The following is a 27,383-nucleotide window of genomic DNA, read 5'->3' on the forward strand; positions in this document are numbered from 1 at the left end:
GTGAACGGCTCTATATCAAGTGCTTGTGCATTCTTGTCTAATTTTCACAGTAGTTCTATGAGGTATTTGTAAATTGTTATTATAGCCAGCAGTTTTTGAACTAAGTAACTTGCCTAAGATCACACCACAAAGCAGCAGCAGAACTAACCAGCAACATCAAACATGCAGTTTGTTAAATGATCTGTGAAGGATGCATCACAGTAAGAACCCTTTTAGAACCAGTGACATGAGAAAATGTTCTTGACGGCATATATGCTACAGATCATAGTGTTGGTCCTAACTTTGTTACTGTGTGTATATGTTCTCACCAATGAGTGACAGTACTGCTGGAAGATTGTATCTCAGGTTGTAAATGCCGATTATCTCTGTGTGGTAGGATTTGAGTTATCTTCCTTTCACTGTGCTTTCCTATGTATGTATGGTTTTTATTTTCCAGCTGGCATAAGTTACTTTATAATAATCAGAGAAGAGAATACCATAGCTATTAGTGGATATTTTGATGTCACTGGCCCAGTAAATCAGGGAATTTTAAAACCACATGATTTCTAAAATATTTATGAAGTAGGGAACATTTGGGTAATATACCACAGATGATGATGGGATTCTAATATTATACATCATGTTATTTCTCTCCAACTTGTCTTTTGGCCAGATTTTGCTTTTTGTAAGTGTTCATCTTTTGCCAATGACATGTGGGTTCAAATCTGTTACAAATACTGAAAAAAAGATACTGAGTACAAATGAAAATTCTTTTACACGTAGGGCAGGCATTCATAAAGTGAATATAAGCTAACAATACATAAGCCTGTATAAGCCTGTGACTAATACAGGCTTTCTCTTTGAGTCTTTGACTCTGTCTGATTTCTCCTTCCTCCATGGTACAGATGGTACAGTAACCTGCAGGCTGTTAATGCTTAGTGAAAGTTATCTGTGTGAAGTTTCGCTCAGTGGTCTGCAGGTCCTGCCTCCTTGAGATAGATTAGCTCAGTGTCAAATAGTTAAGTAGAACATCATTCTTAATTAACAGAGACACAAAATAGCTAACCAAGAATTCTCAGCTACATTCTGTAGTTCTCAGGGAATCCAACTCCAAGCCCTTGTATTCTCAGAAGGTGCTATTATGTGGTTTAAGGAAAGCTTAAAAATATCAACTTCTAACTGGTAATAAGTTATTTAAACAGTTCTCCTTCCCAGAATTTCTAAGTGATATGGACATTTTATCCCGATGACCACAAAAAAACTTCAATTCTGCCTGGTGAACCCAGAAGACAAAGCAAAAACACATATAAATGATAGGTGCTATCTAATACTCAGCTCATGGCAGTTCTTCGCTCACACTCATACTGATGTTTCTGGAATACGTTATCTGAGACAGGTTTTTAAGACATCCAGGTGAGCTCAGCAAAGAGACAGCCAGCATCCGTATGGTTCTAACCTCAGAGTAGGTACCTGGTATTGATGGAACTCACCCTTTGGAGCCAGGGCTTTCACTTCTTGGGAAAACAGTTCCTACCACATTTATTTGGCAGCAGCAATAGGCTTGGTTCTATGATAGGAACTAAATTATATATGTGGTTTTATTTAATTTAGTTTGTATTGTTGCTTTTGGTTAAAATAACATACCCAAACCCACAGAACATGTGACTGAGCCTAAATTCTGTGTCTGTGTGCTCTCAAAGCATCTGCCCCCTCCACTGCACCACGCCCCCCTCTGATGTCTATAACAGACTCTATCTTTTGAGTTATGGTTTTAACTGCTTAATAATCTTTTCTAGAAACCAGAGGTTCGTGCCATCCCTTCCTGGCTGAATTGGAAAGAGAGCTCTGTTTGTGTGAATGTTTGCCTGGGACAGCGTGTGCTTTTAAGGTGATTAAGGCATCCCTAGCACACTCTGCAACAACATGTGCTCTTTGTTGGCATTGTTTCCAGACACCATAGACAATAGAGATCAGGAGGTCACACGGCCTGCTTTGACATCCCCAAGGGCCTGAGAGGCTCTTGAACATAATTGCTTTCCACCCCTTAACATCCTAAGTGGGTGTGAGATAGAGTGGGAAAGGAAAAGGAAAGCTCACATACTCCACTGGAAATTTATGCTGTTTCCCCCAAATTCTTAAGGAATGTTAACTTGTCCTGAACTTGTAGAGCTGCTTGACACACTTCAATTAGTGAATTACTTTTTATTACCTGATACATAATACATGTACATGCTACATCTGAAAGTTTTCGCATAGTACAACCATAGGGCCTCAGTTCTCACAGATGACCGGGACAGTGCATAGCTGTAAGACATGACGCCCAGCCCACAGTCCCAGGCTGCCTCAGCACTGTCTACTTCCAGGAGTCCACTGTCTGTGGGATGATCATATGAGCAGCTGACATAGGCTGTTATCCCTCCTTTGGGTGCAGAAAAGCCTCTCTCTTCAGACCTAGCAAGATTGGCACCTGGGTGCTGATCTGGAAGGCCTCCCCTGGGCACACAGTCCTAGGCTGCACACAGACACCACACGGTTGCCCCTCCAGCTAGACATGTGGGGATGGGTGCCTCACAGAACCTGAGGGTCCCTTCCCGTGAGTAGATCTTGGTCAGGACTCTGAATTTATCCAGGGAATCTGGTAGTGTCAGTTCTCACAAGGATCAAGGTTTTCTTCCCTTTCCTACTGCAATAGCCTCGGGCATCTAAGTAAATCTGGTGAGTCCCTTCCTCAGTGGAGGGAGGTCTGGTTGCACGTGTCTTCTAGGCTGGTGCACCAGGGCTCCGTATTTAGAAAGCACAAGAGAGCCTGCAGTTGTGATTCCTCCTAGCACAAAGAAAGCTTGTGTTGGGTCCATTACTACACAGAAGCAGACAATTTTTAAGTAGCAGCTTTTCACAAGCAAGTAGGCATACCTAAAAGAAAGGTTTGGTAGGTGTATAGGCTAGACATGGTGGGTGGATAGGCTTGGGGTTGCCCTTGTCAAGCTCCCTGATTATATGTGAACTTGTGTAAATTAAATAGTAACTGAATCAGATGATGAATCTTCAGGAGGCATTTTGTCCTGGCAGAATGTTAGACCGTAATTATGAAAAAAATGTGGAGTGCAGTTTATCATATTCTAGGCTAGAGGGTTCTAGGGAGAGTTTGTGGAGGAATTGGAGGACATTTACCTAATTTTGGATTATTGGTAAGAATTAAAAAGATACAAACAGGGTCCAGGGATTTAGCTCAGTGGTTTCGCCGCCTGCTGTGCAAGCGCAAGGACCCGAGTTTGATCCCCTGTACCTGCCCCCCAAAGATACAAACAAGAAAAGCATTTTCTATAAGAAACAATGGAATAAAAAATACAAGATGTACTTTGGAGTATTGTGAATAAAACCAGTTTTACTTGGATGGGAAATGTCGATATGTGAAGAGTGAGAAATAAACAAGACAGCCTGATAACCTCTCTATGTATCTGGATGCTTCCCATATGACTAGTGATAAATGTTGCTCCACTGTTTGTTTATTTTTATTTGGCATCCATTATGGTTAAATACCATGACTAAATATATTATTTCAGGATCTTTATATTAACTCTTAAGGGAGGAAATGAAAAGATTGTGCATGAAGGTAACTGTATAGAATTTTATAAATATACATTCTGCTCTTTTGAGTATTTGATACACTTAGTAAACACATGTATAAATAGAAAAGGGCAGAAGATATATTTGGATATCTTTAAGGAGTCAAGTCTCTTGGTCTTCCTCCAGCGGAAGGCCCTGAAGTAGTGTTTTTCCGTGTTTCAGAGACACATCAATAGGTCCCTTCATGAGTCTGTTGTAGCGATTGCTCTTACCTGGATAGTGAGCACGAGAAGAATGCGGTACTTCAGGGAGTCCTGAGCAAGGCTGTGTCTGGATCAAGTTGTTTTTCCACTCCCTTGGTTCAGCTTCTCTGCCTGCAGAGCCCACAGCCTGTTTGTTTAAGAGAATCATTGAATTCTGTTCATTCTGCTTTTTGAAGACCAGACTTATACAAAGTTCAATTTGCCTTTGACTTGCTTACTTAAAAATAAAGATATAGAAATTGATGTGGATGCAGTTTATTGATTTATATACTTTGCTTGCAGATCATAACTCAGCACATTAATGTGTATATTTACCAGTTTTACCTTTTGCTAATATATTATTGGCTTTGCATTCATCAAGGAGTATAATGAATGAGCTTGAATCAGTCTGATCTTCCTTATTTTACCAGATGCATTTGTAAATGACCAAAAACTATTAAAAGATGTGTGGTAGAAGTTAATGTGTAGTCTGTCAAATTCTTGTTGCCCTTTTTGAACTGGACCCCAAGCACACTGAAATTAAGAAAGTTGGGTAGTTCTTTAAGTGTGAGGGAGTGAATCTGTGTGTGTGTGTGTGTGTGTGTGTGTGTGTGTATGTGTATTTATGTGTATCGGTATCATCTCTGGGCTAACTTTTGAAACTAGAATTTCAATGCTTTCATATTACTGCGTAGTATCTGTCTAGACTTGTGTAGTTTGGTTGACATATTTAACAGATACATTTGCATGAGATATCAGCAGTAGAAAGTAACTTCCTTTTCGATTGAAATATTTGACTGTGTGGTTTATTTTCTTGATTTAACATAGACCATGTATGTTTAGCATTTTGTATGATTTAAATTAATTGCATTTGTTCCATAGGTGATACGTACAATTATGTGGTATGTCTTCATATGTCTTTTTCATGCTTTTTGGTAAGCAGGTTACTCTGCCTTCCCTGTGTCCCTTCCCACAATAGAATAAAGGTGCTTTTTTGTCCTACTGTAGATTGGCGGGTGCTGCAGCCTCACTGTGTTCTGCGTGCGCAACAACAGACTGACTTGGATACCTGCTGAGGTGTCACAGGCGACAGAACTTCATGTCCTAGATGTGGCAGGGAACAGGTGAGGATGGCCTTACATGCTTTGCTTGAGAGACGAATGTACAAACAGCCCTAGCTTTGTCCCGCATCTCGGAATCTCCCCATTCGCACCATCTGGGTTCCAGGTTTTCTTGAGGTGGGGGTAAGCATTGAGCCTGGTGGGACTCGGTACTGTAAAGGTGAAGCAGACACTTCCACAGAGATGCTCCTGAGAGTCATGGGACAGGACTGTGATGTGGAAGAGTGCTCCCGAGAAAGGGACACTTAGGTTTTGTCTTAGTTTCTCAAATTAGCTTTTGTAAGTCAGAACGGGCCTCAGAGTTTCCTCATCTGCCAAATGAGCTTGAATCAGTCTGACCTGATTGATTGGTACCAGGGAGTGAACTCAGCACCTTGCCCTTGCGAGCCAGGTGCAGTGCTACTCCAGCCCTAACTTTTTTTTTTTTTTAAAGACAGGGCCTGGCTGCTTTGCCCAGTTTGGTCCTGCACTCTTGAGCTCTAGTGATCCTCTTCCTCAGTCTCCCTAGCAACTGGGACTGCAGGCTCATATCACCATCCCTGGCCAAACTCACTTTTAAGCAGAGGTATTGCTATGCTGTGCTGGGACTCAGAATCCCTGAAGTTGTAAATAAAACTATACAGGGTCATTTTTATGGAGTGAGGCTCTGCAGCTAATGTCATATATATAAATGATTCATAATAAAACAAAAAGGTTAAAGAGCTACCAAGGCCATAGCAGCACCATCAAACAAGTCCTGGGCTCCTCTTCATTGTCTAGAATTTTCCTGTCCTTCACCCATGTAGAATACAGCTTGGTTTTTCCCATTCTGAGCTAAGCTCAGCACTCCAGATGTTAGCATGTACTTTTCCCCCACTTCCCATCCCCACTCTGAGCCCACACTGGCTATTCTGAGACCCTGGCTCTGTCGCTCTGTCCCGTCATGTTTCTTCATCACCCATACTTTATTTCCTCTTGAAGGCCTTCCCTTTGAGCCTGCATTTGGGGACTTCCCTACCGAAGCATTCAGAGCACTCTATGGTAATTGCCTGTCCACATGTCTGTAACCCTCCTGCACCGGGAGCTACCTAAGGTCGATGTTCTGATTTGTGTCACTGGATCGCTTGTCCCTTCACAGTCCCTGGGATGCCTTCATATTTAATGACTTTATGAAAATGTTAGTAGTTTTGCAGAGTAAGTTGCATGGCATGGCAAAATGTCTTCTATCACAAGTTCTGTTGCTAAAAGGAATGTTAAAACTTGCTTTTGAACATGATGTGGTTAAATAGGAGAAAAAGTGTCCAACCAGAGAAAGCTTTGGCTTTCCGTGGTAAAGGTCAGCAGTGTGAAGAATGTTTGGGCCACTGTCCTCTGAATGCTGATGGGCTGGTCACTTAGGTCAGGCACAAGCCCCCATTTTTCATTTGGCTAATGGATTGTAGACAGGAGGCCTAAATAAACTATAGAGTCTGGAGTGAGTTATGGCCTCAGAGTACTCACCTTTTTAAAGGTTAGTGCTTTTAGGACATCTTGATAGATTCTTAAGACTAATAAGTGGTTGCTGAAAACTCAAGATTGATTTGGGCTAATGTTGAATTTCTGCTGGGGTAAACCTAACGTGAGCTGTTGGAGGTAGAGCAAGGTGGTTTCTCTTGACCTGTCCCCTCCAGCGCAAGCAACTCAGTGACTCCAGATGTTCCCTGCCTCTTGCCACAAGGGTAAGCATGAGTGAGTGTCATTAGTTCTTGAGCAGAAAGATGGCTCGGATGTCTGAAAATGCTATTCACCTACACGAGTGGAGACCTCCTCCTGTTCTCAGAAGACAGGAAATTTTCATTTTTATTATGCTTCAGCCAGGGTGGAAAAATTCAATTAAAAAAGTTGAATTACATAGCTGTCATCCGAGTCAGTTAAGTGTGCCATTTAATCCATGCATTTTAAGGTTATTAAAATACTTAATCACTACTTATGTAAAAGGATCAATATTGAAACTAATAAAAAATGTTAGCATGTTCACTGCATAGCTTGCAGAAGTGTGGCCCATGAGAAATTGTATTAAATACAGCCAGAGTCCCTGCCTCTTCAGCAGCACGTGGCTGCAGGGTGGGCCCGCATGAGGTTGCAGAAGCTTGCTTTTGCAGGCCAGATAGAAGAGATCATAGCAAGAATGGCTATACAGTGCCGCCTGAAAACTATCCAGCCCACTATGACAGCAGGAGGAGGAGTCTTGTACTCTCAGCTTCCCACGGGCACAAAACACAGAATTCCTCTTAAACTGTCTGCACAAGACTGTACACCAAATACACAGAGATGGGTGTGAGGGTCTTCTCTGCAATGTTAATAGTACCCAATACGAGAGACGAGTGGCTGTCATTGGGGAAATGTTTATACCTTGGAATTCTGTGACATATATATATATATATATATATATCTCCTAATCCAAAAAATGAAATGACAACATGGCAGTATGACCATACTATGGGATACTTCATCAAAACACAGATTGTTTCCCTGGTAGTGACATGGAAGAAGGAGTCCTGGAATGTTGAGTGAAAAGAGCAAGTGTTAGCAAAGCCCAGGCAACTTATCAAGACCCTGCCTCCAAATGAAAAATAGAAAAGGGCTGAGGATGTAGCTCAGTATAAAGACCTACCTGGTTCAATTCCCAGTACCAAAGGTGGCGGGTATTGAATGTTATATGAAACTCTCAGTTTTATCTTCTAACTCTAAACAAAACCTTATCTGTGTGGTACACTAAAACATTGTGAGCTCTCCTAGAGAAGGGGTCAAGACTCGAGGGTACAGGGCAGAGGGTTATTTTAGAGATTTTGATATTGTTAGGTTTTTTTAATGATTATATTCTCAATTTATCTGGACTCTTAAAATATAGCTTAAAACTAAAATAATCTAGTAGGGAACAACAAACAGATTAAACATTAAATTGTAAAAAGTATTCAACCTTCATATTACGTGAATCAGTAGGCCATGCTTAGTAATTAAATAATTTGATGAATTAATTGCTGGAGCAGTTCTGAGGCCTTTGGAAGGTCACTCAGGGCTGCGATGATTGTAGACATAACTAGAAACAAGATGCTCACAGTTTGGTTATTCATTTGCTTTCATCCTTGTGCCATTGGTGTGTAAATAGTAACCGTGGGCTTTTTATTCCTGGGGGATGTGTGGACCTAAATAGAACATAGAGGTGTGTGCAGTCGGGGCTGTGGTTTCTTGTGTTGATTCTGTTTACTCTGTAGTGTATGGAAAGTACCAGAATAAAACAAAAATGTATTATTAACTCCTCTGGAAAACAGGAAAGGTTTTTTGTTTTTTTTTAAAGTATGTTCATTAATTGATTGTTCAACTCACAATTCATTGCTTTGGTCAGTCTTTCCTTTCCTTTCCTTTCCTTCCCTTCCCCTCCCTTCCCCTTCCCCTCCCCCTTCCCCTCCCCCTCCCCCCCTCCCCCTCCCCCTCCCCTCCCCCCTCCCCCTCCCCCTCCCCCTTCCCTTCCCTTCCCTTCCCTTCCCTTCCCTTCCCTTCCCTTCCCTTTTTCGGTACTGGGGATCGAACTCTGCCCCTTGTGCTTGCGAGGCAGGCAGTGGAACCACTGAGCTAAATCCCTGGCATTTTTTTTTATTATTATTACCTATTTTCTGATTTGTAGCTGGGATGGTTCACCTAGGAGAAACAGAAAAATGTGTGTGTCTCTTCCCCCAGGCCACTTGCATCACTAAAGGCTCAGCATAGCCCCCAAAGCCTGTGTGCAGACTGAAGACACAGGGCCTCTTTTTCCTTTGTGCCACCACTGGTACCACTGCTGGCTGCAAGACAGTTGGGGACAAGCTCGTGTGTGATGTGAACTTGGCCAGCAGTGTCCATGTTGAAGAACCACTTTATTTTCAAGAAAACTGGTATTTTAGACAACTCATTAATCTGAGTTGAAATATAATTATAAAGATCTGTTTGCATAGTGTCTAGTAATTTGTTTTAGCTTTTATCCTCTGGTTTGTCATCCCAAATAGCTGTTAGCGATGCTTTTCTTAGCCTTCTACTTACACATGTGCTTAAACATTCAGCTGGGAAGCCAGTTAACAGTCTGAGGCTAAGGGTACACATTCGAGTGTCTGCATTTTGTGCTTGTTTCAGATCTTGGTTTCTTTCTTGTGCTGTCATGATGGAAAGATGGAGGTGCTGATTGTAAGCTTCTTGCCCAGGACTTGAACTTTCAAACATTTATGAGAATAAGAACTGAATGCCTACTCTAAAAGAAATAGGGGAAAAAATTTTCAAAAGAAACTGTCCTTTTGTTTCATAAAATAAAATAACTTGATGTACTCCAGGATTTCCAGTGTCTATTGGGTATTCTTTTAAAAAAAATCCTTATCACGATGACTGGCAAATATAGATCTTTAACTTCCTTGTGTTTGGGTGTATGTGTAGTAGCCTTTGAGTAGCGGAAGAAATAGTTTTTGTGTAAGCACAAGAGATTTCTATTCCATTTGAAGCACAAATACCACTGAGTAAGGAGAATTGGAGCTGAGATAGAATCCACTTGTGTGACCCTTGCTAGTGAAATACTGTGTGTACAGTGTGCAGCCTTTTTAGAGGCCCGCAAACAAATACAGCACCTGTGGATGCACTGACTCCTGCAAAGTTGCAGGAACAGTTTCCTTAGTACACAGCACCTGGCTCACATGAGGGATGGACCAGGCTTTCCTGTTGTACTAGTCAGTTGTCAAGGAAAGGACAATCTTCTCATCTTTTCACCTAACACATTAGAGACCTTTGCAGACCATCATTATTGTGACATGCTTAACACTTTTGTTGGTACTCTGTTTGCACTGATTTTCTAACTTCATTTACTATAGTAATAACCGATTTATGTTTACATTTTATTCAGTTCAGTTTTATGATACTGAAATGCAGCTTCTTTTCATATCCCTCCATAGAGATCTAGTGTTTTCCCCACAAGTTCTGTCAATTCAAAATTTTTGACAACAGTGTTCATCTACTGGTAAGACATAGGTAGACTTCTCATGTACTATTGGAGATAGGTATATGTCTCTCTTATGAAGTCATTTCTATGGTTGATCTGTAATTTAATGTCTAGGGGGCATCCTTACAGTGAAAATACTTGATGAGATGTAACCTTCAGTTCCTTAAGCCATAAACTTGTGTTCATACAGGTTTTGGTTGTTTATGAGATGAAGCTGATTCATGTGAAGCATTGGTCTTAACTAGAACAGCGTTCTTACCCATGGCACTGCAAACATCTGGGGCATTTCTGAGGGCTGTCCTGCATGTCCATCGTAGGATCTGAACAATGTTCCTGGCCTTTACCGGCTTGATGTCATAGACCCCTCCCCCAGCCAGTGTGACAGCCAGAAGTCCAGATGTTCCTAAGTGTCCCACAGAGGCAAAATCTTCTCTGGGTGAGAACCACTGGATTACAGCAATATTTTGCAAGTAATAAGTACATCTGCTTTTTGCAGTGGTCTTTTCTTAATAGATTTCACAGGTTGCAGCCAGGCTGACAAATATCTGTGCAAGCATAAATATAAAACTAATCTTTAGATGTCACATTATAATTTTTACAGCGCTGTCCCGAAACAGTCTGACGATGTTAGTTAGCACCATGGAGTCTAAGAAGTGGGAGCGTCTAGAAACTGGTAGATAAAAGTTTAAAATGAAAATACCTGAAATAATCTCCCTAGAGGCAACCAGTAGAGTTAGTGAAAATGGCTCTTAGTCTGCACTTCAATTGCTGCTTAAACTCTCTCCCACTCTGTGTGCATCTCCTTCCTCAAATCCCGACTTGCCAGGTGTTCCTGGAGCTCGGTGCCCTGTGGCCTCTCCCACTTTGGCCCTGAGTTACAGAGTAAAAACTGCTTCTGGCTCCTTCCGAGTATGCCGCTTTTCACCTAGCAAAAGGCCTTGTAATGTGTCCTATGATTTTGATGTTTTTTGTCCATGGCCTGGAGGGCCTAGCGAGAGTGGTGACAGTGATAAAGGGAAGCACCGAGCCCTGGTGAAGCCTCGACTTTCAAAGAGTAAATCTCATGTTGTGTTGCAAACAGAACAGTTTTCCCACACTTTGAACTCAGTCTCAGGATCCTCTTCTTGAATTGGAAGAGGCTTGCTGAGGAAGTCTGAGGTTGTAAGGACTCTTTCGGTTTCACATCAGGTTGTCACATCTGCCGTTATCATTGACCACCTTGAAGCTGAAGGCTCTGTGGTTGTCTGACAACCAGTCCCAGCCTCTGCTCACCTTCCAGACAGATACAGACCGCACCACAGGAGAGAAGATCCTGACTTGTGTCTTACTTCCTCAACTGCCTTCAGAACCTACCTGTCAAGGTGAGTTCAAGGGCAGTGTTTCCCATGGCCAGGAGAGAGAGTAGAAGCAAACCTCCAGCAGTGAGGCCCTTGCTCCTGAATGATAGTGTTTTGTCAGGTCTGCTGCAGACCCAGCCAAGTGACACCACTGCGGGGCTCCTTCGGGAGAGTTCTTCTGCACCCTTGCAGAAAGAGGGCCACTCACACCTCTTTAAAATTTTAGGAACAGCCTTTTGGCTTTGAATGATATTAATACTCCTTAAAAGAGCACCAGTCTCTTAAAATTCGAACTGAGAGTTCAGAGGGTTAGCAGCACTGTTTTCAAGCCAGTGAGTCATTTCGAGTCACTGTATATTTGTTCTCTAAATTATATGGCTTTAAGAAAACATTCATACGAATATTAAGATGCTATTATAAACCCTTTGCTGAGAGCTGGGTCCAATGGAACCGGAGTGCCCTTGGTGAGTGAGGGCTCCAAGCAGGAAGAGTTTGAAGCCACCTTGCCAGCCCCAGCTACTGGGTGGGCATTTTAAAGCCATAAGAGAAAAAAATGAGGGAAATTTCAAGCATCCAATGTGTGTGGTCACATCAGTGTAGGAAAAATTGTGCAGTTATTGTCTAAAAGGGAATTATAAAAAAGGACTTCAAAATTATTGATGTTCTATAATGAAATAAGAAATATATCAATTTAGTAGGTATTTTGTATGATCTCAAATAGAGTTGTATGCCATTAAAAAGAAAGGGAACCCTGCTCAGGCCCTTTGTTATTTTTGATATTTGTTGTCATTGTTAATGAAAAACAGACTCAGAGGTTGAGACAGCAGTTTTTTGCCCTCCTCATTTCTGGTGTCACACCTCTGGCTCTCCACACGCGTGTGTCTCATAGGCCGTGGAGTTGCAGCATTTCATTGCCAGTCCGCTGATGTGATCTGTGTCCCTGCAGAGAACCTGCCGCGTTGTGGTGCCCTGGAGAGCCTGGTAAATGACGTCTCCAATGATTCGTGGAGTGAGCGTGCAGTACACAGAGTTAGTGCCATCCGATTTTTGGATGATGAAAAAGATGAAGAGGACAATGAAACGGTATGGAAATAGAGATTCTCTTCTTTTGTGGAAGTTCACATAAAAGCCTTCCAAGATGGAGAATGGCACTCAGTAAAGATTTTCTTTTGTTGTCTCATAGTATGCCCTCTGATTTGCCTTGAACATTAGAAATTTTTTTAAGAAAACAAAGCTAGGTACTTCTGGGTACTGAGTCACAAAATGTAAACAAGGCAAATGGAACTTTTGTTACTTTTGTTGATGTTATTTGAATAGTTTATGGAGCTTTTTCTCCTTTGTGGAGCTTGCACACCTGCCCCTGTCTGTTTCTTGAAATTGGGGCTTTTCTTCTTCTGTAAATGAAGTCCCTTCCCGTCCTCTCCCCACATCTGGCTGTGCCATGTCGACTCCATTCCCATGTCATGATGCGACCACGTAGCTGACTTCTGTCTTCTCCACATAACCAGGCTCCCTTAACCTTCACGTCACATGCTTGTGTTCTTAGTTGGAAACCCTAACAGGTTTTCATCCAGAAATTGGGAGTCAGTTGGAAATACTGTAACTCCTCGCCCTTCTTTCAATCATGTTTTAAAATGTTTCTGACAGCCAGTCTCTCCAGGAGTCAGTGACAGCTCTTGACATCTTTCTTCTAGTTGACTTAGGCTTTTGAAATTCCTTGCACTAATCAGAATTTTCCTAAGCAGTGTTTAGAGGGAGTCCTGGCCACACCCAGACAGAGGTCAGTTTTTCATTCCCTTCAGACAGTCCTTGTTATTTCAGCTGTCACCAGATGGGACTTGAAGCATTTACAGTAGTAGAGTGCCCAGTGGGCACTGGGGATGACAAAGTGACTGCGTCCTCAGCGTCTCCTTAGTGCCCACTGTGAAACTTGCCAGAGAGCAGTTATCTCCCCAGTTACTCCTGGCCTCAATAATGCTCATTTGGTGTTCCGTCTGCCCAGTGTGCTTCCTCCTGAAGTTCCAGCATAGATCACTTTAGAGGTGTAAATCCCGTGTTGTGACACACTAAATGACAGAAAGTTTTAAATATTTTCCACACCTTGTCACTTAACCTCCAGCACTGTGGTTCATTAAAAGAATATGACCTTTCTTCAGTGGGTCATATAAATAGCATGCACAGCACCAAAATAAGAAATGAAATCCCTCTCTCAAGCTTTCTTTTCACTTCCTATGCCTTGAGGATTAAAGGAAACCAAGACTGCTTTGGGGACAGAACATTATAGTGACTTTATTCAGGACTTTTAATTATTTATTCATCTGTCTTTTTCTTCTACACCTCATAATTACATCTTAACTTTTAGATTTTTTTGTTTATAGAAACTTTATTTTATACTAATCTCATAGTTCAAAAGTGTCCTTTTGCTTCTACTATGACTAGACAAGTTATATGAAGCTCTTTTACCTGCCATTAACTACCCATGAGTAGTGGAAAAATGCACACAGCTCTGAAGAAGGCTTTTCCACCCACACTAACTTGTGTTTGCTAAGACTGTAAGATTTGCTTGGAGTGCTAACTCCTTGAAGCTGTGTATTTTGAAAAAATAATGGAATGAAAGCAAAACACTCAGTGTACTGTTTATTTTCAGAGAACGCTTCTAAGGCGAGCCACTCCGCACCCAGGGGAGCTGAAGAACATGAAAAAGACAGTGGAGAATTTACGGAATGATATGAATGCTGCTAAAGGACTGGATTCGAACAAAAATGAGGTCAATCATGCTGTTGACCGAGTGACCACTTCTGTGTAGAACGTCACCACCGGGTCTTACCTCCTGTGTCTTCCCCTGGTGTCCAGACATTCCTCTGCCTCCCAGGAGCCTCAGCATCCTCTGTCCTCACCATCACCTGCGTCACCTCCCGTCTGGGTCCGGACGCTGCTCTCTGTCCCAGCAAGTGCCTTACTTGTTCCTGATCCAGTCACTGCTTCAGTGGTCTCCTGGCTTGGTGTTTTGGTTTTGTTTTTTTTTAATATTGGTTGTTGGTAATAAGTAGAATACACTACTGTAAACATCTGACTGTCATTTTTGTCTTATGTTGGGGTGAGAGAGAGCAGGAAGGAGAATGATTATCCTCTTCCCTTCCATACAGGGCTGGGACATTTTGAACCCAAATTCTCTTGAACTTATGATGAGAAGTAGTTTTGTGTACAGGGAAAAATTGATACTTTTTAAATCTTTTTTGGCAGCTCAGATGGTGTAAATTTTAAATTTTTGTATAGGTATTTCATAACAAAAATGTGTATTTCTTTTTTGTTATTTTATCTTGAAAACGGTACATATTTTAGGATTTATGCAGGAAAAAAAAACAGTCCTAAAGTATTTGTTTCTAATTGTACCATCCACTTGTGCCTTACTGTGTCCTGTGTCCTGTCAAACCAGTTGTGAACAGTGGCATCATTGAGCAGTGATAGGAGAATGGGAATGTGGTACTTTTTAAGCAGTGTTGGATTTTAATCAGCAATCTACTTGGTGGATTTGTTTTTAACCAAAAAGATGAATTACCAACGATGTGTAAATTATATTGGTTGATGTTCTGAATGATGAACCAAAGGATTAGACTGCTAATAATTTCTTACACTTTGCCTTTTCATGAATAAGTTGTATTTTTTAAAGAGTGCAGTGTCAGACTGTGTCCACTCCAAAGGCATGTGCCATTTGTACAATAAAATAGAGCCGAAAAGCACAAAAAGAGAAAACTGGTTCAGAAATTCAGTGTATAAATTATGTACTGCAAAACAAAGTGATTCTTACTGAATACAGCTTTAAAAGTTTTATATACAGATATAAGACCACAGTATAGTAAAATAACTTATACTACCATAATAGAAATGTTGCTATCTTGATAAGTGCAATTTAATTTGTAAATAGAGTTTGGATCAAAATATAACAAAATACCGCTTCAAGACTTAATTTTAAATCTGCTAATTTAAGGGTTATGAGGGTATGTTTTAGTGTGTTTCTGTTGATTTTTGTATGCTGTGATAAATGAGAAATGAAAAATGCCAGTCACTGTGGGAGAATCGTGGGTTTTTTTAAGGGAGGGGGTTTTTCTCCATGAAATAAACTTAGCACGGACATTGGCCATATGGCTTTTTAATAATTATTACTTTGTGTGTTCAGACGATAGCAGATATCTTAGCTCTCTGTTTACACACTCGCCTCCATTAAGTGTCAGGACGCCTCAGTTCCAAGTAGGCCCTGGTTCATGACAGTGCTCCCCGTTCTGTTCTTCACCCAGGAGGGACCAGCACTGCTGCCAGCCCTGCGCTCATTCTGGATTGTGGCAGTCTGGCCCACTGGACTCCTTAGAGTCCACATACAATACCTGCTGTTACTTGTGTATATCTACTCTGGATTCACTTACCATTTTAGGTTGAGTGTATGCATATATTTATGTATTTTTAAAACTTCTTTATTGTGCAGAAGTACCTAGCACTTAAGTGGTTTGGCTAGTCAGCTTCATGCTTTGCTCTCTAATACATGGAGATGGATTAGGACTGTCTCCTTTTCAAGATTTGGCTCGTAGGCTGATTATGGAAAAACAAATAGGTCCTACTTAAGAGATTTTGACACTAAAGAACAAATTGATTTTTGCTTTTTTTTCATTGACAACCCACTTTTTAGCACTGTTTTTCATGGCTGTAGTGATAAAGGTGCACAGAATGGTGTGTGCATGCTTAAATTCTTCCGGAAAATATGATGTATCTAATCTTTTGGCCTGTTTTCTTTATTTCATTTTCACTTGGTCTGTTTCATTTTGATCCTTTATGTTGGGTGACCCTATAATGCTGTTTAATTTCAGGAAGGTGGAACCAAACTTACTTAAGCTGCATAATGGATTAACACCAACAAAACAGTCCCAACTTGAGTCTCATGCCTTTTTCTAGAAGGAACACTTAATTCTGTGAAAACGTGCCTCTCCCTTGTGAGGCTGCTGGCCCTTCCTTGAGGGCGTGTGGGAATGGTGTCCAGCCTGCCTGCCTGTCTTGTGGGGAGGGGCAGGAAAAGCAGGTCAGAAGGACCTGTTCACCTGCTTTTTTTCAGAGCCCCTTTATTTTCTATTTCTAGCAAAGAAACTGTACTTGAGAGGATAACATGCTGAAAAAAAAATTGGAGGTGAAATAGTCATTGATGATGAAAAGAGGGACCAATAAGAAATTCCAAAACAATTGCCTGGATGTTGCCTTTTTTCTTGAAAGTTTGGAGTATTTTTTCTTACCACCCCTTTTAATCTAAAAACTTACCTGAAAATTTGCTGGCTGGCTGCTCTGGCACAGCAACCCTTCTGCCACACCCAAAAGACAGGCTTAATGGGTGGGTGGAGGCTGGGAACATTCTTTGTGTCAGAGAGTGCTGTAGCAGCCAGTCCTGCCCTGGTGTGTGTGCGACAAGGGGTCCTGCACAAGACCTGCTAAGGAGAAGGTGAACAAGGATAGCAGCTTGGTGACATCCTCTGAGAGTTGAGATCTCAGCTTCCCGAGTTGTGGCTGGCTTACCTCATCCAGTTTCTCAAAGAGCCGATTAAACAAAATGAAACTTTTTATTATGGGAAATCAGAGCATACAAATGTAGAATCATGTAATGTACCTTCTTGTACCTGTCATCCCCTTTCAACAGTTATCAACACAAGATCAGTACTGTACTAAGCCTTTTAAAAGGGAACAAATTATGCTTTAAAACACATTTGTAAGAAGTTGCCTGCATAATGAATTTTTTTTTAAGTGCAGGTGTGCCTTTTAAAATAGCACTTTGGGTTTAAAAGTTTTGAGTCAAATGCTTATGGGTGTGAATTTGAATCCCAGACTTGCCACATGGATTCAGATAAAGTATTTAACCTCTCTGAGCCTCATGTCCTTCCTCTCTAAAATGGAGCAGAATACCTCATGGAATGCTAAATAAATACTAAGTAAATGGAAGGGATAAAACACAGGTCTCAGGGGCCGCTGTGACAGGTCTTGCTGCTGTTATTAGTATCCTCCTGGTAGTAACAGCTCTGCCAGTTCCTAGCATATGGTATGAGGAGGAGCAAGAACACATGCTGTGATAGAAAACCACTTGATAACTTTCTCAACTGTAGTTTTACATATAGATCGCTGAGTTACATAATGGATGAACAGAATTATAATTTGTCCAGTACTTACTTAATGGTACGTTTAACAGTCACTCTGAAACCTTATTTCAACTGGACTTAATAAATAGCTATCCTAAAGATAAAACTAGTTTCTACCAAGAAACCGTTAGACATCTAATTGAGAAGAGAGGATTTCTTTTCCACACAGTGCCCCCTTAGCCATGTCATAAGATCGTAACTTTCTGCTTTGTCACTTCTCACGGCTTTTATGGATTAGGGGACAAGCAGAGGAACAACTGCTGGAAAAAGTAAGTGCAACTTGCGCTGGGAGTGCAGAGCACACTCCGATATTTGTGGGGTGTCTTCCTTCTAAAAGCAGACAGCTGCTAGGAAAGAGAAAGCAACCCAAAGAACCTGGTGTGGTTACTTTGGCATGCTGTGTGGAGGGTTGGAGATGCATCTGTATGCCTGCAGGTTGGCCACAACTGTGTAATTCACAGTGTGAGAGTGGGCAGTTACTGTGTTACTGTGACGGGTGTGGACTTCAGCCAGGGATTCTGGGATTCTGACCAGGCAAGAAGTTTGATTCTTCAAATTTCTTTTGAGGTATTAACATTTAACTTCTAAACAATGAGCTGCCTCTGGGTAGATAAGGTAGTAGCTGCTAGTACACGAACATTTACTGAGCACTTAATAGGTGCCCCACATTGAACTAAGTCTCAACTAAAGTCTCAACTTTCCAGAACAGTGGCACAGGGTAGGTATTGGTGCCATTTTCAATTTGCAAGGGAGAAAAGATTTACATAAGTTGTTGTAATTATTCCAAGACCAAACAGTAAATGACAATGGAATTTAAATTCCCACCTCTGTTGGCTAGCATCTGAGGTTCCAATGACTCTTGTATTTTGCTTTGCCTTCCACCCGCAGCCAAAATTCTGTGTACCTGTAATTACACTGAGAGTTATATTGAGGATGGTTCTGTTGTGCTTTATCAAGGTGCCTGAGGCCTAGATGAAGAGATTGGCATGGAGTGCCTTGACTTGGCCCTTCACTTGTGCCGAGCCCTGGCTGCAAGTTCAGGGACTCTCCGCCCTCCACCTTCCCACCCAGCCTGTCCTGCTGTCCCTGGTGAGTACTCTGCACATGCTTCTGACCTTTTAGCTCTTGACCTTGTGCCAAATCATAAGAAACCTGGGAGATGAGTGGGTGACCACAAAAATGTCCCTGTGTTTTCATTACTTACTGGAGTGACAGCTTAGTACCCAGCTCTCTAAGAAAGCTTTAAAGTGTCCCAAAAATGGTCACTTAGCTCTAGAATGAGCTAATTAGTCAGGAATGACTTCTTAAAATCTTTGCTATCTTTAATGCCTGCCCTTGGAGAAAAGACAGATAATGAACACTTGGAAATCTGTGATGCTGCAGACTATCTTTCATGCAGTTTAGGGGGCATAAAAAAGGTGACTCATGATTTATTATTTAAAATCTTTCTTTTAACAAAGCATTGTTGTCAAAGATTTGGCAAATACTGCTTGCTCTTATTTAGGAACTCTCTTAATTAAAGAAGCAGAAGGCAGGAAGAATATAGAAAACTCGTGTGATTGCGGTGGTAGAACAGGCTGCACGTGGCAGGACACTAGGTTCTCCCAGATACAACCCTATGACCCTGCAGCCAGTATAGCAGGCAGGCAGACAGTCTGTGGGCCTTTCCCAAGGTAAGTCAGAGCGATGCTTGAGTCCCTTAAGAAAGCAGCTTGCAGAAGAACGTTGCCCAAGCAAGCACTCCCCAGGACAGCACTTCACCCCGGGCCTGCAGGAAATTGGTTCCTGTCTGCACCCTGAGTGTCCCATGGCCTTTTCACACACCTGGTGCCTGCTCCCTGCCCTCCGTCAGCTGGAAGTGTGAGTGCTTGTTTGTTTAAACCTTGCTGAGCAAGGCTTGGAAAAACAAAACATCATACTTGTCCAGGCAGTGAGTGTCTTCCTGCAGTCTCATCCTGGCCTTTGGCCCTGGGCGCAGTGGGTGGGGTGAGTTTCGGTGTGAGTTTGGCAAGTTTCAGCAGCAGGCCGTGGGCAGGGTCTGTCAGGTGGAGGTTGCCTGTGGTTTTCGTCGTTTTGGAACATGTGAGGATAAGGAGCATTGCCGAAGATGGCTGGGGAGTCGTCATGCTCCCACACTGCTGTCCTTGTCACAGGGATGGCAGATGCATCTGTGCAGGCACTGACGGTGTGACACACCCCTAAAGGCCTCATCATCAGCATTCTCACCTGGACCCCAAAATATGTGAATTTAGCAGACTCTCCAGGAGGTGAGGTGCCTTCTTGATGTGAACTCCCTCCCTTCCCCTTTTTTGGGTGTCCTGGGTCCTAGGTAGAAGTAGCCCTGCGAAATCCAGGGTTTGTCACTTGTGGTAACCTGGCCCTGGGCAGACCATCTAGCTTCCTATCTTACACAGGCAAACCCACGTGGTAAGAAGCAGTATCAGTGACCACACAGGGTGCTCGGGATGGGGCTAGTCCTCTATCCACAGCTGCCTGTGGTAGTTTGCATTGCTCTTTAAAAAATTAGCACAAGGTGGGATCCAGAAAGATCAGCTCTCAAGATGCCAGTCTCTGCCTCCACCCTTCAGGCATGATCAGGGCCATTGAGCACAGCTGAGCTACAGTGCTCACCGTTGTGGAGCCTGGCATCTTCTGTAGTTCCAACCTCGATGGGTTCAGACCTGTGATCCTCCTGCTTCAGTCTCCCAGAGTTAGCTGGGATTATGGCTTGTACAACCTCTCCTGGCTAGTACCCTCCTTCTCTTGAAGGCAGAATTGTGCAGTAGTTCCCAAATTTGAGCATGTGTCAGAATCCCCTGGTGACCATGTGAAAGCAGATTACTTAGCCCTGGGCCCAGAGTCCCTGATTGGTGGAGTTGTGGGGAACATGCTTAGAGAACCACTGCTAAATTGCCCAGGCTGGCCTCCAACTTGGATTCTTCCTGCATCAGCCTCCAAAGCAGCTGGGATTACAGGTGTGCGCAACCACTCCCAGCTCAAAGGAACATTTTAGTCTCTTTAGCCATGTACTGAACCTCAGGCTCCTTTGTTAGCATACACTCACACAAGCTAATGGGAGCAGAGGAAGTGCTAACACCTTTGGGTGACTGCCCATGGGGAGAGCAGGAAGTATGATGGCCAGATAAGGTTAGGATGAATGTACTAACACTCCTGACTTGCCTGATGGCTCATTAGCCCATGCACTGTGGATTGCCATTGAGCAAGAACCAGGTCTTACTCGCTTGTGGTCTGTGCCTGGCATTCAGTCCAAGCACCTGCAAACCCACACTCTGCCCTTACTCCTGGGTGGGTGGAAGAAATCTCCCCTCTATGGGACCTCAGATTGGGAAATACCCAGCCTCGGGGTCCCAAAGCTCAACTGAGTTCTGCAGGCACACAACAGCCCTCAGTGTCTTTGGAACACAAAAGTCGCCCTATGCTGCTGTTCCAAGTTTTCTTTACTTTCTCTAACTTCAGTAGCCCCCTCCTCATCCTTCAAAATAGGGACTTGGTATGGACTATTTATATATACATGGATGCATACAATGTAAAGATAGCACTTTTTATTGTCTAAGGTAAAGTTTTATATATATATCATAAAAGTACTGTCCTACAGATCTGAGTAGTAGTGATAATCATTCAACATACCATTACTTCCAGTTTATTTATGCATTTTTAGTACTTGTTTGATGAAGTGGTTTCTATCTAAATGATGTTTTCCCTCTTCCTTGATTTGCTTCTAGAACATCTTAGAACAAACTTTTTCCTTATATTCTTATTAAAATATTAAAGTTCAGGGGTCTTTAAACTGTGGTCCAATGCTTGTTTTTATAAGTAATGTTTTGTTTGAACATAATCATGCCCATTTTCTACTTTACAGAGACTAAAAGGCTCTGAAAATCTAAAATACTTAATTATCTGGCCCTTTAGAGGTAAAAGTTGCCACCTGCTACTTTTTGCCTTTAGAGGGTGCGGGGTGTGCTGCGTGCCCCTCACAGGTCTGTGCACCTTGGCTCTCCAAGTGGGCTGACCTTGGAGAGCTTGCACCTTGGTCTTCACCACCAGCATGGCCTGTGCTGCCACAGGGATGCTCTGAGTCATTCCTGTGGCTGCCCTACTGTCCGAGTGCACAGGAGCTGGAGCATGCCCTTGGTGCCCCTATTCAGTCCCATTACCCTTATAAGACCAGCTAAGGAATGTCACTGCATGATTTGAAGGGTGTGTGAATACAGTTGAAGCTATTTAGCATCCATAGGAAGAGATGCAGTATTTTAAAAATAGTTACAGCAGCCCATTTGGGTTCTCAGAATGTCAGCCTCATCCTATGGAGGGAATTCACGCTTTCCCATGTGGATCACCAGTGTCTACTCCCTACACCATGCAGCCATGCCTGCTTGTTCTGGACTCTCTCCTTTCCCTAGATCTCATCCTTTATCACAACTAGCCCTTGTAGTCATTCCCTGATCCTTTCTCAACCTTGCTCAATGAACTGTCTGCTTTGCCTCACATCTTCAGCTGCTTCCATAAGCACCCTTGACTTCTCACTTGAGAAAGCAACAAATGGGAAAGAATTCTTGTTCTTATGTCCCTCAGCAGCTATTGCCCTCTTCCTTCTTTGCCAAGGTCCTTCGAAATGGATCTGTTCTTATTCACCTCCCTTCTGAATTCCCACTCACCTCTGTAGGGACTCTGCTTCTAGTACTCCAGTCCATGAAGATGCTCTGGCCAGGTCCGCAGACATACCTGTGGCCACATCTCACATGCACAGATTCAGCTCTCATGCTGTTAGGCCTGTCTGCTGCTTGGACTCTGTGAACAGTACCCTTTCCTCAAGTTTCCCACCTCAGTGCTTTTCTAACATTTTTGCTCACCAGTAACAAAGGTAAGGAAGGAACCTTTTACATAGCAACCATGAAACATATACCAGGTGTGTATATAAAATACAGTGAATGATTAAATGAAGAAATTTATTACAGTGAAAGACGTGTTGCCCCTCAGAACATGCCCCCTTGCTTCAAACACACTCATCCCATCATTCTTGTCATTTTCTGAAGCAGTTCTGGAAGTCTTCTTTCCTGAGTGTCGTTAGTTGTGCTGTCATGGCCACCTTGATGTCCTGAATCAATTCAAAATGTTCATAATAATTTCTGTCAAATAAAAATATTGCAGTGTGTCTTCATCCACTTTCTTCACCAGATCTCGCATTCTGTGACTTCTGGCTCTTCCTCAAAGTCAAAATGACCATGAAAAGTAAATATTTTGAATCAATTCAGCACATGGAGCCAGCTGTGATAGTGTAAAGACATGAAAGAGGACTTCCAGAACTGCCTCAGAAAGTGGCAAGAATGAGGGGATAAGTGTATCTGAAGCAAGGGAGATTAATGGCAATGTGTCTTTTAGTGTAATAAGAAACTTTAATTTAAACATTCACCATATTTTTCAACCACACTTCATACATATATACAGCTGAAACGAGTTTCCCAATGCAGTACATATCCTTAACTGTAGGTAAAAAACTCCAGTATTTCCAGTTCCATTCTTTTTCAGTACTGATCCCAACTAGGAGCATTGATTTCCTGTCATTAATGGGTCAAGTTTTTCAGCTTGAACCATTAGACCTTTGTTTTCCATGACTCTTTAGACCTTTGTTTTCCATGACTCTCCTTCCTCAGCTTCTCCTCACAGTGTCTTACCATCTTCCCTGGTTCTGGCCCAGTGCCTGCTTTCAGCCCTCGGTTCCCCTGTATGCATCTTCCTCAGAGATCCCTTTACCATCTTCACGCTGCAGACTCTGAAATTTCTCTCTATCCATCCACATTCTGCCCCTGCAGGGAAAATGATGTTGGCCCCAGGTTCCATTCCCAGACTGGCCTGGGCAGGCCAGAGCGGTCATCAAGTTGGAACTCAGGGGCCTGAGGTTGGTCCCAACAGATCCAAGGGCAAAACCAAAAGCAAGCCATTCTGTAAGGATCTCACACAGAACCAGGTGTGTCTTCTGCAAAATTATGATGCATTTTCTTCCCATACTCTGTTTATTAGACGTGACTCTTTAATCCATCTCACATCAAAGGGAATCGAGTGGCTTTACCATCAATCTGTCAAGAAATACTAGCTCTCCTTTGCAGGATTGTGCCCAGTGTCATATGTTAAGTAGGCTCCCATGTATACATTAGTACAGTTCAGTTTTATTCCCTCAACACTGTGAGCTCAGAAGCATTATCCACATTTGAGTGGTTAGGAAATTGAGGCATCAATAGAATAATTGATTTCTCCACAGCTGCGGCTCTTGGGCTTGAAACCAAGTCTGTTTAGCTCTTCCAGTGGCTACTTCCAGGGGTGGCCTCAGCACCAACCCCAGTTTGCAAAACTCTTCAGATCAGATAAAACTGGGGTTGGGGATACTGCAGAGACAGAGAGGGATGCAGAAGTGTAAGTGTTCCAGCCTAGGAACCCACTTCTGGTCAGCAGCTGGGGCAGTGAGGAGAGAGGGAGGGCGACTCCAGATTGAATAAAGGTGATAATGGGAAGTGGACCCTCTAGCCAGCTTCTTGCCAAGTGGCATCTATGGTCTGATTCAGATGGGAGGAAGTTGTATTGGAGGAGCCTCATTTGCTCATGCAAAAGTGAGAGGCAGGAAAGGAAAAGTGAGATGTTCCTGTTGATGCAGTGAGGAACACAGGATGTTGAGAGGGAAGCTGGGTTTGTACCTAGGACATGGTGATAACACAAGAGGAGGAAGGATGCTTGGCTATTATGGCCTGCTTAGGAAAATGAACCTTTGAAATGGAAATACAGAATCATGATGCCAATTGCCCTTTGGGCAGAAAGATAATATAATAATATTATGGAATAAGAATCACGTGTGCTTGCTCTGCCCTATTAAATATTTAAAGGAAAAGCCCGCTAAAACTGGAGCACTTTCTGTAGAGATTGCTTTTCTCTGCCACTGGACAATCTATTTGGACCAGGTTTATGCCTCACATCAGCTTAATCGCTGGAGACCTCTGCATGCTGCTGCTTGGGATGATGCATTTCAGGCAGCATAGAGTCAGCCTAAGAATTGGGGATATTCCAACATGATGGCTGGGATAAACTTACTGTTAACTTTTCTAGATCCCCAACACAGCCTTTCTTCTGGGAGTTGAACAAGTTTATAGGCATTATTTCTAAATCCCGTAGCTGCTTATTACTTGACTTTCACTGTCAGAAACATTTTCTTTACAATCTTAGAATGGCCAATAGGAAAGTAGTTTTCTGATTACTGTTAAAAACTGAGTACATGTATAACTGATTTACTTTGGATTTTGGCTTAGTGATTGCGAGCTGAGCCCTAGAGATTGACTCTGAGGTAGCATTGCTAGTACAGTTCCCATTGCTAGCTGGGAAGTGCCCAGGGCAGCACCTGTAGGAGTGAGAGAGCAGGACTGGGCAGGGGAAAGGCTGCACTGGGATGCAGTTTCAACAGAAGGTTGGGTCAGACCCTGAGGGTCATCAAAAATGTGCTGCTGCTGATGGAGTCTGCACTTGGGCAGGCAACATCCTTCTGTGAAGGGTAGTTCCTGGGGAGGGACTCAGTGGCTAGGAAGCAGCTGGCTTGCTCCATAGCCAGGGTATCAGGGCCTTGGCTCTTTAGGGGGTACTGGGATGTCATTGCAGCATCTGTGGTGGATGCATTAGTCTGCTCTGTGATCTTAAATGGATCTCAAGATGTGCTGAGCGCTTATTAAATTTTAAATAATTTATCTTCCAAGATTCAATTGTTTAAACACACTTTTTATTTGTATTTATTTTATATCATTAGAAGAGATTAGGCACCATAGATTTATTAAACTGTAACCTGATTCCTAGGTTGTCTTAGGAGGCTGAAGTGCATAGTTGGTATGCTCCCCCCACCCCTTTATGGTTGTTATATGGTCTAGTTCCAATTCAGGAGAAGCCTTTGCCTGTGCAGGATTGAACCGTTGATGATATATTTTGTTATTAATAGCTCTAGTTATTTAAAAGGCTGGAAAGGTATGGTTATTTCCCTTTTTCCAGACATTATTTAAAAAATAAATTTTACAAAATCATTTCCTTGATTTCCCACATTCACAGTTTTTCAGCATTTAAAGACTATAATGTGTATTCAGCATTGTGCTTAGAATCGCTTTCATCTTACTAGAAACTCGTAAAAAGCATGACTCCTTTGGTGTTTTTCAAATATATATGGTTGCATTTTATTTTTTAATTAAGTCAATTTATTTTTGTTTTTCTGAGACAGGGACTCACTTTGTAGCTCAAGCTGGCCTCTAACTTGCGATCCTCTTTCGTCAGCCTCCTGAATGCTGGGTGTGTACCACCACGCCTACTTTATGGTTACGTATGTACATGTCAAACAAAGTTATAGAAGATTAAGGTTCACTTTATACACACAAAAACTGAAATAGTTGGGCTCATCCCTTAGCTTCCTCCCCACCAAAAAGGCTGCTGTGCTGTTTTTTGAGTGGCGGAAGTTACCTTGTGAGCAGAAAGAGCTGCTCTCCTCAGCAGTCTGGTGAGCCACGGTGTTTGTTTCCACAGGGGTTATGCTAACCTCTGTGCCTGCTGAACAGATGAGGACCTCCTTAGGTGCTGGAGCACTGTGTTGTACAGCGTTCCCTGCGGGATGGTGCTCATGCCGGCATGATCTCCCAAGCGAAATCTGGGACAGAAGTCATGACAGGATTGTGAAGAAGGCCGACAGTGGACAGTGTAAATGAGGAGAGAATTTCCTCTTCAGGAGGAGTAAAGGCAGCAGGAAATGGTTTTCTAACTCTGTTAGCAGAGTTTTATAGCCAGGAAGATTACAACCACTTTCTACCACCATTCTCACCCTAATGAGGCTCTGAACTGACCGTGTCTGTGGATTGCTGTTTGTGAAATATCTTCTTATTTTTTATTTACTTTATTTGAAAAATTAAACTTGACATATGTGAGTTTTGAGGTTTATAAATCTTTGTTTTAAAGTCTGGCTTTTTTGTTTTATTTTTAATTCTTCACATTATTTCATTGCTTTGTTTCTTTGTGTTTTACTGTGCTCATCTTTTGACTTAAATAAATAGTTGTAGGTCCACTGTAGAAGAAGAGGATGCAGTCGATCAAGAAAAGGCAAGAGCATTTGTTATTGGTTGATTTCACAATAGCAGCCATTCTTTCTGGCTTGAGGTAAATCTCAGTATTTCTTCAATTTAAAGACCCAGTCCAAAAATGAGCATCTGAAATGAACAGACATTTCTCAGACAAAGAAATAGAAATAGCAAATAAACATATGAAAAAATGTTCAACATCACTGAGTATTCTTTTCTTTCACTATATTTCATGAAACCTGCGACACCATGACCGCAAGATGCACCACAATTTAATACCAAAGAAGAAAAAGCACCCAAGAATGAGGAATCTATGAAAAAACGTACAAACAAAAGTAAGGCACCAAAGGGCTGGACCTCAGTGCACACAAAATAAACATTTATGTACTAAAAAGCAGGGCATAAGGTGTGGTTCAGGAAGGGAACATGTCACACTGGTGAAGAGAGGAAAAAGCAGTTTCCTTTGAGAGCTTGAATGGAGAGCTGTTATTCACATTGAATTGTGGTTTTAAAAGATTTCAAGTGGAGAATTAAAGTTGTTTCATGTTGAGAATACTGCTAGATTATTGCAAGAAAAAGATGCAGATCCACTCCAGAAAAATTCAACTTCACCTTAGGGTGGCAATGATTGGAAGATGTGTGAATATTTATGTGTACGTGCTAGTGCTGAATTTCAGCTGGAGCCACAGCCAAGTGGCCAGAGACCACATTCCCCAGGCTCCTCTGGAGCAAGGTGGTGTCTGGTGATGGAGAGCCTGGGACCAGTCTGATATTCTCTTCTGCATTTTCCCCTGAATGGAAAATGGTGGCCATTGGAGTAACCTCGCTGGAGCTGACATGGAAGGTCCCTGGTGACAGTGATGGTGTCCTTCCAAGCTGGGCCCCTGGATT

The 27,383-nt window shown here is 42.4% G+C and overlaps 1 protein-coding gene across 1 annotated transcript in view; it reads left to right on the forward strand.

Moving 5' to 3' along the window:
- The window catches only part of Lrrc1 (leucine rich repeat containing 1), a 127,078-nt gene extending 111,718 nt beyond the window's left edge, over positions 1-15,360 (forward strand). The window contains exons 11-14 of the mRNA XM_004868824.3: positions 4,797-4,912; positions 11,073-11,245; positions 12,168-12,304; positions 13,869-15,360. Of these exons, the coding sequence (XP_004868881.1) occupies positions 4,797-4,912; positions 11,073-11,245; positions 12,168-12,304; positions 13,869-14,027 (585 nt within the window). The 3' untranslated portion in view covers positions 14,028-15,360. The remainder of the gene's footprint in view (positions 1-4,796; positions 4,913-11,072; positions 11,246-12,167; positions 12,305-13,868) is intronic.
- Positions 15,361-27,383: the final 12,023 nt, after the last annotated feature.

The sequence above is a fragment of the Heterocephalus glaber genome, unplaced genomic scaffold (assembly GCF_053883595.1).
Source record: "Heterocephalus glaber isolate CG9 unplaced genomic scaffold, H.glaber_assembly_v1.0 deba00001610, whole genome shotgun sequence".
Taxonomy (NCBI): domain Eukaryota; kingdom Metazoa; phylum Chordata; class Mammalia; order Rodentia; family Bathyergidae; genus Heterocephalus; species Heterocephalus glaber.